Source organism: Nicotiana sylvestris, chromosome 10, assembly GCF_000393655.2.
Source record: "Nicotiana sylvestris chromosome 10, ASM39365v2, whole genome shotgun sequence".
Lineage (NCBI taxonomy): Eukaryota > Viridiplantae > Streptophyta > Magnoliopsida > Solanales > Solanaceae > Nicotiana > Nicotiana sylvestris.
Genome location: NC_091066.1, coordinates 57,642,875 through 57,654,492, shown reverse-complemented (window position 1 = coordinate 57,654,492; position 11,618 = coordinate 57,642,875). Strand labels below are relative to the sequence as shown.

Here is an 11,618-nt window from a genome sequence, read left to right as displayed (position 1 = left end):
CTCGAACCACGTCACAATCAATGCACCCGTAATTGTTAACACATTTCGACTCCATTGAGATTTGAAATTGGGTCACATAAATGCGCACCCGAATTTAGGAATGTAATTTGATTAAGTCGCGCCTAAAGAATCTAACGCGTTATTGTCTTCGGGGAGGGGAGTGGAATTCACTAAACAGCCCGTCCCAAATTCTAAGTATTTATTATGACCAATTATTGAGGGCCCCGCAATTTGCCTTTTGATTCGGCGAGGCTCGTCTCATTATTTTAGAAGGGTACCCTACAAGGACTACATTTTTACTACATTTATCTTTAAAGGGAAGGATGATGCCGAATTTTGCTGGTTTAGACAAATACGGACTGAATCCTTATTATGTTTGCCGAACCTAAACTTGTTTGATTACCTGATTGATTGTTCATGAGGTGAAAGCTACGGCATTCTTTGTCTTCAACAAGTGAATATGCTTATTAATTCGCTAAGTGAGATTGCAAACAAACTAACAACATATATTGAGTTATGTTTTAACGACCTCCAAGTTCTATTCTTAACACTCTAACCTATTTGAAATTGATAAAGAAATCGGCTGTATTATTAGGAAAAATTACTACTAATTGAACTCAAAAATGATTATTAGTTTTTCTCAACAATCATTACATCATTTCGAAACGAAGAATCTGTACCGAAACCTGATATCAAACCGGCATTGGAACAAATAAACTGACAAGCGAAACTGGCATTCATAGCCAGACTTTTAATATGACTGCATGAGAGTTTGTTTGGGATACATCTATCCCAGACCTAATACCACAGATTTGTCGATTCAGTGGTCTGGGCAGAAATACATACAAGTGTTTGCCCTGACTCTATGTTATACAGTCGTAACTAAACCAAACAGTATTATACTGAACTGAACGTATCCCAAATCAAACATGCTGTCTATCATATTGTTATTGCTATTGAACAGCGCTATCTAACAGTCCATCTCAGCAGAATGTATGCTAGTTTTATACAAAGTGTTTGCAGTTTGCAGTAAAATACAATCCCACTAACATTCGACCTATTTTTAACACCAATGTTATAACATGAACAGCTGTTCTTTTCTTTATTTCAACTTCAAACTTTCAACAATACAAAGTTTCAGAGGTTGTGTACCTGGAAATATTTGACAATTGAAGGAAAGGGGGAGTCAGCAGAATATAATGACAACAAAATGCAGCAGCAATCACAGCACTATCAGTAGCAGCAGGGCAGAAATAGCAGCAGACAAAGCAATACAGCAAGAACCCAGCTCGAGTGCAGAGATGCAAATATAGCCAATAGAAAGCAATAGCCAAATAACAGCAACACCCAGTGGAGTAGAATCAGAAACTCCAGATAGTAGTAGACCAATGAAAGCACTCAACTAATAGACACAACTGAGATTTCAAAGGATCAGAATTGGCTTGAACAAATTGAAACAACTGAAAGCCCAATAACAATAGGAGGAAGAAGGTTTCTGATTGTTGGTTGTATAGCTTCTATCCCTTAACCTCTCTCTATCTCTGTTTGTGTTTTTCCTATTCAGCTCTTAAGGTTCAATGTCTATCCTTTTGTGTGTGTGTGTATGTATTTCTATCTCTCAATCCTGTCTCTAATTCTGTCTGTATCTCCAGAACTTCAACTCTCCTCTATCTATGCTCTCTCTGACCTCTATTATCCGATGGTATCCTCTCTTCTTTCTATCTCTGTATGTCCTCCCTTTTATAAGCTTTCACATTACCCCTTTTACAGCCTGTTTAGACCAACAGAAACCCCCTCATGTGCTGCCCTCTTTTCAGTTCCACTTAGTCATTTAAGTATTAACCAAAACCCCATCATATTCCCTTGGCAGGCTTACTTTTGTAATGTTTATTATTTCTGAAACTAAAGTAGGGTGTGGGCAGCAGGATGTATCTGACAGCATATGCTGTCAAAACATTTTTAAATCAAACAAAAGCCTTTATGCACATGTTGTGCACAAGTGCACAAATGCACATGTTGTGCACAAGTGCACATGCCCTCCAATTCTGACTGCAACTTAAACAAAATCAAACCCTTTACACTTCTGATTCAGATTAACAACTATAAGTAGCTAAATTCAATTCCCAACTGATTCATACAATGCTAAACAGGAGCAAATCAATTTGTATATTGTTCAAACATCTGAAACTAATTGACGACATATGTCGACTCGACTATACTAGTTATAACTCGTACAATCGAGACCAAAGTCAGACATTTAACAGTATCGAACACATGATTCGAATTGTACTGACTACGCAAAATTACATGGGAAGAATCAGTTGGTCAGTTCACATTTGAAACCCAATTAATTGCACAACAAATACATACATACAAATTATCAGAACAATTAGAAGAAAGACTCAATCAAACAACAAAGGTTCAGGCGAGATGGACAGGAACAGTTGATAAAACTCAAAACACAGATTAAAAACAAAACCAGAACAAATCTTTTAAACGAACATGGACTAACATAAATAAGCAAAGAGAATCAAAACTCACCTCAAATCTTGAAAAATCAAAAGCCTTAACTCGGATTCGGACAGACCTTTCTTAAGGCTGAACGGGCTTTAATCGAAGTGTTTCTCAGATGAGAAACACTTCGATTAAGGTCCATTAGACCTTAATCTTTTAGTTTGAACAAAACACGGACCATCGACGAAGACCTTCAAAGTTCCAAAAATTAGATCCGGGATTCGTGCTTCCCTGGTCAGATTCGGACCAAACCAAGCATGGTTTGGTCACGAGGGGGGTCTGGGGACTGTCTGGTGCGAAGTTGAGGTCGATTGGTGTAACTCGGGTTCCGACTCGAATCTTCAAATGAAGATTCGAGAAGGTGGGAAGGGATTCGAACTAAACGGCCAACAGATCGATGTTCAGGGCGGTGAGGGGGTTCTATGGTGTTCAGGCGGAGGTCATCGGCGTTCATGCCGCCGGGATTAATGGCGAGGGATAAGGGGGCGGCTAGGGTTTCGTGGGGAAGGAGGTGAAGACGGAAGCTGGGGTATTGGATAGGGGGCAGGGTGTGGTAGGAGGCTTATATATGGAATGGGGGGATTGATTTCAACTGTTGGATGAGACGAGATGGACGGCTTGGATCTGAAGGTTTAAACGAAACGTCGTCGTTTGGCTTAGTAGGGGTCAGAATTGGTTCGGGTAACGGGTCGGGTAATGGGATTACGGGTGAAAGATCTGGACCGTTGGATCGGCTTGGTTTAAACGGTTGTGATGGGTTGGCATCGAAACGACGTAGTTTTGGTGTTAAACTACGTCGTTTTATGGCCTGGGGGTGGGCTGTTTGGACTGGTGGCTTGGGCTGTCCGTTTGGGCATTATTTGTTTGGGCCAATTTTAATAAATTGGCCCAAATCCGGAAAGGCAAGGCCCCCTTTTTCTTTTTTTTTATTATTATATAAAAAGAAATACAAAACTAAATAAAATCAAACACCCAATACAATTATTCACACACACGTTAAAATAATTCAAAAATGGGTAAAATTAAACAAAAAATAAAATCACGGACGAAGATGCCTATTTATGATTTTCTATTTAACGACCGGATTACGGTTTGAATTATGCAGGACACATATATTTTCGAATTTTATTTTTTTTAATAAAGTAAATAAATAAAAATGGGCCGAAGTCACAAATAAATCAACAAGGTGCCGCACAGAAATTCAAAATTGTACAGCAGGGCCAATTATTATTTTTTTATTTCTTTTTGAAGCGATTGTCGTGCGAAACAAAAATCACATGCTCACAATAATCGATGTATTTAGTGTAGTTTTATGGCTATTAGCAAAATCACCACTTTCGTTTCTGCAAGTATATTACACTACTCAATAGAAACACTAATTATTTAGCCAATTGTTTTATTTTATATATTACTATTTTTATTTTCAATACATTTTAAAAAGAGTGATACACTTTATAAATGGAAATATTTTAAATCTTAAACGTCTATTTTATTCTTAGTGTTATACTTTTATACCTGTAAAATTATCATGATATATTTAAGATCACAAATTTTAAAAGAGCATTTACCAAGGTGTAGAAGCATATTTATTGTAAAAAAGTGCAAAAGCAACAGTAAAATGAGACTTGCAAAAATGATTGCAAATCTTTCCATTGCCGGTACAAGGACGCGATTGGAATAGAGGAAATAGTCCTGGCTTTTTCGTGAAAAGCTAAAAGTCAACTCTTTAGACCACACAATGCAATGCAAGAAGTTGATGGTCAACATGTCTGCTTCATCATAAAGGCATTTTTGTCATTTCATAATGTTTCACCGTATTCCATATGTCATTCAATATTGGAAATTTGTCGGGCACAACATTTAATAATGTGGGGGTCCATCTTTCCAGCTCCTTTCCGTCGTCGTGTGTGTCTCTTGGAATTACATTTATTCCGATGGTATCTTTGGAATTTCATGTTTTACTTTGCTTACGTGTATTGTGTTGTGTGGTAAACGTTTTTTGACTTTCGGCTATGTTGACTGAAAAACCAGGATTCTTATCTATAATTCTCATCGCATTCTTGTACTTGTAATGGAAAGACTTGCAGTACTTTTTGCAAGTTTCATTTTGCCCTTGCTTTTGCACTTTTTTACAATAAATGCAATAGTACATTTTCGTAAATCCAACAGATAGCTAAGCCTTCTTTCAATGCCCAAAAAGGATCATAGTTGTTGATGTCACGTGAAAGCGACACTCTCTCACAAAGTCCAACTTACTTTTTGGTACATGTTATATAAAACTTTTTTTCTTCTTGAAAGTAAATATCATAATTCATACACAGTATACAAAAAAGGACCAAGCTTATTTTCCTGACTTAAATTTGATCTTTCTTTTTAGTGATTGTAAATTAAAACTAATCTAATCTCCTATTTTGATTATGTGTTACTTTTTTAAAATTACAAGCACAGGTAAGAAACCATTTTATGAAAAAGATTTTGAAATGTACTTTTGAATAAGTATGGACTATCAAATAGCAAAGAGCTCTGCGATTAATTGGTTTATACTTACAATTATAGGTTAATTTCTTTTTAATCTAGTATGACACAGCACATGCATGTACATATATACAGCTCTACCAGCCGATATACTTACGGTAGAGAAGTTATATATATATATATATATATATATATATATATAGAAAAATACCAAAATGAGCATATAGTGCTCACTCGGTAGGAAAGGTAATACACAAAAATATTAAACATAGTTAAAGATGGAAAAGCTTTTCAAAATAAACCCAACCGAGGGTAAATCAACTATAAAAAGCATGCAAGGAAAAACCTTGTAAGGACACAAATTTAAAATTATTCACAAGATCAACCAAAAGCAAAAGCCCAAAAAATAAAAGATAAATTTTACGGACAAAAAAAAAAACAAATTGAGAGGTAATTGGCTATTGACCAAAATATTCCCCCAAAAGTATTCCCAAATCAACCAATAAAATAGAGCAAAAACGGAGAAAATTTATAGAATCCATAATGCTAGCAAGAGTCTAGGAAGTCAAAGAGGAAAGATAAATTTTTATTTCTGATGGTGGAACCTTGAGGAGAGAAAGAAAAAAGGCTTTCGTTGCTTTTGGTATCACATTAATGGAAAATAGTGTAGTAAAATCTACATAGAGATAGAAAGATAGAAAACAGTACAATTAGATATAGATGCAAGCAGAACAATGAATTAAAGAAGGAAAAATTAAGTGCAAGAACCACATAGTAATTGTGCTCATCAAAAGGCCAAAAAGTCACAAAGTCACAACAGTTGAGACTGAAAGTCAAGCGAAGAACATAGACTCGGAAATAAAATTGAAAGAGGATTGAAAGAAAATTTCTGAAAACAAGGCAGGTGAGAGTTTCATCGTTCAATTCCAGGAAGATAAGAATAGAAAGCCACCGTTTAATTTGGCAAATGTCTAATAAATCCTCACCATAAAGTGTTCCTTAAATTTTTTCAAGGACAAAAGTGGTAGATCACAATATAACTTTTTACCCTAGTTCCACCTATGCAAATAAAGTCACAGGCATTGGGCCATAAAGTCACACGTGTTGGGCCGTTAATTTCAGTTCACTCTTCAAACAGAAGCACATGAAAAACCAATATAATTGTATTTTAACTCTTGTTAAGCACACACGACGACGGGAAGGAGTACTTTTTGCAAGTTTCATTTTGCCCTTGCTTTTGCACTTTTTTACAATAAATGCACTTGTACACATTCGTAAATCCAACGGATAGCTAAGCCTTCTTTCAATGCCCAAAAAGGGTCATAGTTGCTGATGTCACATGAAAGTGACACTCTCTCACAAAGTCCAACTTACTTTTTGGTACATGTTATGTAAAACTCTTTTCTTCTTGAAAGTAAATATCATAATTCATACACAGTATACAAAAAAAGGATCAAGTTTATTTTCCTGACTTAAATTTGATCTTTCTTTTTAGTGATTGTAAATTAAAACTAATCTAATCTCCTATTTTGATTATGTGTTACTCTTTTAAAATATGTGATCTTAAATATATCATAACTATACCTATTTTTTTAAAAGGGATTTTTTCCTTCCTATACCATATATGAAACTTTATTACCAAATATGTGCATAGTATCTAAATTATCCGCCTAGTCCATATTTTTCCTACAATTTCTGTACCATTCGTTTATTCGGAATTAATAGGGCAGAATCTTCCCTTAATAACGCGCGAAAAATCAGGAAAGAATCTTTGGATTGATTGATTCTACATTAAATTCAAGTTTTGAAACGGAAAGGAGATTTCGCATCTGCGTAATTTACTCTTAAACTACAATTTAAAAATTTTTAAAAAAAAAAGTACGAACAGCTTCAACAAACTAAATTCAAATTGTAGAATTCAAATCTTCGAGATTCAACAACTCAACATTGCTATATTCTGTTCTTCGTTGTTTTCAGAAATCAAATTGGCGATCATATATCTGTTCTTCATCTTTTTTTCTCTCAATCTAGAAATCCAATAAAACAAAAAAATTTAGAATAATACATCAGCAACAACATGCAATCATGTCCAAAATCGCAATCATGATACAATTGAATGGGAATTGGGATAACTATGGCAGATTTAGAGATTTTGAAGTTGATACCATTGTGGTAGATGAGAATGCAAGCTATAGTATTCTGATTTCTACAATTGCAGAACAACTATCGATTGATACTTCAGAAAAAATTGTAGAAATCAAATACATGGTGAATGACAATTGTCCTCCAATGGAGATTAGGAATGATATGGGGGTTCGTATGTATATGGAGACCAAAAAGGAGAATAAAAATTTAGGTTCATATCCGTTATGTATAAGTGTACGAGATTTCAATATGGAATTGGCAATCACCAACGATAACACAAGTGCAGGTTTGTATAGTTCGAAATTGCATAGAATTATGGTTTTATGGTATTATCTACAAAATTACTACATTTACCTACAATTAAACTACAAATCAGTTTAATGAAAGAATAAAGCAATGTTGTTTTCAAAATTATCTACAAGGTTACTACATTTATACGACAAAATAAACTACAATCTATGATTAGAAATTGTTGATTTCAAAATATTGTCTTCAAATAAAACTACAATCTATGTTTAGAACAAAATCTAGTCAAATAAAATACAAATCAATTTAATTATATACGAAGCAGTATTGTTTTCACAAATTTCTACAAATTGCAACAGTTATAGTACAATTTAACTACAATGTCTGACATCCTAAAATGAATGACTACAAAATTTTCACTATATCTACAAATTATCTACAAAGATTCTACAAAATTATAATGACACTGTTTATCTTTATTTTGATGCAGGTTCATCTGGATCCCTAAAGTTACTTGATATGTCATCCTCTCCAGCTACAGAGAAATATCAAAGTGAAATAATAACAGAATCTACGCAAACTGATATTGAAGAAGGACAAGTGTATCAGGACAAGCAAACTGTAGCTGCTGCAATAAAGCACTTTTCTGTGATGCACAAGTTCCAGTTCAGAGTTAAAAGATCTAGTCATAGAAGGTATGGAGATATTTGTGGAGAAAAGATCATTAAAAGCAGTGTTTTACTCAAGATATATGTTTTTTAAACATGTAGATAAATTGTAGTTACATTGTAGTTAATTTGTAGTTTATGTTACTTTATGTTAAAACAGTCCTTTTGTTGCATCTACATTTATAATCTGTATTAAGTATTGTATTTTTTTGTAGCTATTGGCTTGTATGCATTGGTGAAAACTGTAAATGGCACTTCAAGGCAACGTCAATTAATGATTCCGCAATGTTCAAGATAAGGAGTTTCAACCGACAACACACATGCTCCTTAATGGACGAAACATTCATACAGCGCAAACGTACTGCACTTGTAGTTGGTAGCATGGTCATTCCAAAGTATTGTGATCCTAAGACTGTTTACACACCAAAGGACATACAAACTGACATATTATCCGAACATGGAGTGAACCTAAGCTACATGCAAGCATGGAGAGCAAAGGAAAAGGCTTTACAGTTTTTGAGAGGGAATCCGACTGACTCCTACAACAAATTACCCAAATATTTTTATATTCTTTAGGAGACTTATCCTGGTTCGGTTGTTAAATTGAAGAAGACAGCAGATGAATGCTTCTTATACGCATTTGTTGCTCTTTGTACATCAATAAGTGGTTGGCAACATTGTAGGCCAGTAGTAGGGGTTGATGGGACATTCTTAAATTCAGCCTACATGGGGATTATGCTGACAACAAACACCATGGATGCAGCAGGTAAAAAGTGTAAAAATTTTGTAGTTATTTTGTAAGCAATCTATAAATTGTAGATACATTGTAGTAATTTTGTAGTTATTTTGTAGCTATTACATGAAATGTAGATAAATTGTCTATATTATAAAGATATATTGTAGTTGTTATGTATTTATATTTTTATATACATTTTCAAAGCTGCCAATTAATATTTTATGAATTAATAATGTAGGTACAATATTGCCCTTGGCATATGCTGTGGTTGATTCTGAAAACGACGCATCTTGGAAGTGGTTCTTTGAGCAATTCAAGCAGGCATATGGTGAAAGACCTTCAATGTGTGTTGTTTTAGATAGGAATGAGAGTATATTGAAGGCAACATCAATTGTCTATCCGGGCATGCCACACTACTCTTGCATGTGGCATATTTGGATAAATATAAGGTCAAAATTCAAGAAGGGTCATCTACAATTACATGAATTGTACTTTGCTACAGCACGGTCATACACTCTGGATGAATTTAATGAAAGGATGTTGAAGATTGAAGAGGTAGACCCGCGTGTGAAATTTTACCTATATGATATTGGCTATCATAGATGGTCAAGAGTATATGAAACAGTGAATAGAACGTGGACAATGACATCAAATATTGTAGAGTCATTGAACGCTATAACAAAAGATGCAAGAGAGCTGCCGATATTTGACCTTTTAGAGTATATGCGAACACTGCTAGAACGTTGGACCAACGAGAAGTTATTGAAGGCGAAGGGTACTTTCACATTTCTTGGGTCTAAATTCAACAAAGAATTAGAGAACAACAGAACATTATCTCAGAAGCTTAGGGTAAGATCTGTTTATTTGGTGCAGAAAAAATAAATTACTTAATATGCAGTGTTTCCAGATTGTAGATAAATTATAGTCAAATTGTAGATAATTGTATGTTGTAGATAAGGTGTAGAATATTTGTAGATGATTTGTAGATAAGTTGTAGATAATCTATTTTTATGATTGAGATAATATTTTTTCTGTTTGTTTTGCAATTGTAGGTGAGGGCTTCAACAGATCATATACATACTATGTTAGATGGTGTAAAGCGGTACATTGTGTGTCTAGAAAACAAGAAATGTAGCTGTGGCCAATTCCAACTTGAAGAACTTCCATGGGCGCATGCTTTGGCAGCATTAAGGCACAGGAATGAGACATATGAAAACTATTGCTCTCCGTATTACACAAGGGAGAGCCTTCTGCGTACGTATGAAATACCAGTAAATCATCTTCCTGATGAAAGCAACTGGAATGTGCCACAACATATTTTGGATGAGGTAGTAAATCCACTGACGGGAGATAAAAGGCAGCCAGGGAGACCTCAAAAGGAAAGGTATAAAACATATGATGAAATAAAGTCAAAGAAGTACAAGGTGTCATGTGAAAATTGTGGAGGTGAAGGGCATAACAAAAGATCTTACAAGAATGCGCCCAAGAAGAAATGAATATCATGTAGTTAGAATAGTTATTCAAACTAACTGTTAGTGAGTTAAAGTTAGCAGATTTTTTGTGTAATCGTTTTAAGTTTTTAAAGATCATTATGAAGTAGACTATAATTTGTTTATGTGTGTTTAATGTGCTTTTATGTATTGTGTCAGGTAAATTTGTATTTGATATAGTGTAATTAAATTTTAATATTTATTATCTAAAATACAATTGATATTAAAAAAGTAACTTTAATGTAAAGTGTTTCCAGATTGTAAGTAAAATATAGGTTAAATGTAGTTAAATTGTAGTCTTGGTAATAATTTGTAGATAAATTGTGGATAATATATTTCTATGATTGGAGTATTTATTTCTTCTGTTTGTTGTGTAATTTAACTTCAACTGACAGTTATATATAGATATTACCTAAAACTTGAAGGTATTTCATAAAAATTATGAACATATACAACTACAAAATTATATACAATAACTACATTGAGTGTTTCCAAAATGTAGATATTGTGAAGATTATTTGTAGGCGAATTATATTCTAACATCAAAATACTCATGTTTAATATAATGAAGATACAGTGCTGTAAACAACCAATTTATATTCAAGTGAACAACTAATAATGAAAGATAAAATAACAAAACAAAAAGGTATGCTGCAATAAAAAAATAAAAATTTTGTTCATAAAGTAGTGTATTCTCCTTCAACTACAAATTGGCATCAACTAAACTAGGAAAACAGGACACTATTTCTTCTTTCTCTAGACTCTAGTCTTTTCATTCAAAGCAGGAGCACCCTTCCTCCTTGCTAGCCTGCCTGTAACCTCACTTTCACTGATTGATCCATCTTCTTGCTTCTTTGTAGCATAGTCCCATAGGAGAGCTCCATAGAGTCTACGGTGTTGGTCGATATCCGAAAGGTTTTCTGAAGGGATTGACAAATCTCCAAGGCTAACATACTCCGCAAAAGCAGCCACAAATACACCACAATCGCTGCATAAGAAAAAAAATTTAAATATTTAACAAATAATTATAAAAAAAATAATTAAACATCTAGAAAGAGAGAATAGTTTTTTACAGTGATCCTTCCTTTTGCTGTAGAATCTCCGCAACCATCCATTGTATGTTGAGAGGGTCTATAACTGGTTTCTCAATGTATGCCTTTGTGGTCTTGAAGTCAATGTCTTTACGTTTCCCGTAGAAACCAGTGCAAGACAAATACAGAGGGATAATGATTTACAACTTATCAACACATGATTCAACAGCATTATGATGGTGTGAAGACACCATGGAATCATACACATAAAGTTGCTTGTCCACTATGTCGAAAAACGACCAACAACCAATGA

General features: G+C 34.2%; 1 protein-coding gene across 1 annotated transcript; it reads left to right on the top strand.

Moving 5' to 3' along the window:
• The first annotated feature begins 7,092 nt into the window (after positions 1 to 7,092).
• LOC138879385 (uncharacterized) lies at positions 7,093 to 10,280 on the top strand. The gene is made up of 6 exons (XM_070158994.1): positions 7,093 to 7,420; positions 7,871 to 8,075; positions 8,264 to 8,560; positions 8,732 to 8,814; positions 9,023 to 9,633; positions 9,837 to 10,280. The coding sequence occupies exons 1-6, from the start codon at positions 7,093 to 7,095 to the stop codon at positions 10,278 to 10,280; spliced, it is 1,968 nt and encodes a 655-aa protein (XP_070015095.1).
• The last annotated feature ends 1,338 nt before the right edge of the window (positions 10,281 to 11,618 follow it).

Bases quoted from the DNA above. Each gene is read 5' to 3' on its own strand.
- LOC138879385 (XM_070158994.1), top strand. From the start codon at position 7,093: ATGATACAATTGAATGGGAATTGGGATAACTATGGCAGATTTAGAGAT. The intron at 8,076-8,263 runs GTATGGAGATAT...ATTTTTTTGTAG, and splicing joins AAAAGATCTAGTCATAGAAG to CTATTGGCTTGTATGCATTG. The intron at 8,561-8,731 runs GTTTTTGAGAGG...GCAACATTGTAG, and splicing joins GCAAAGGAAAAGGCTTTACA to GCCAGTAGTAGGGGTTGATG.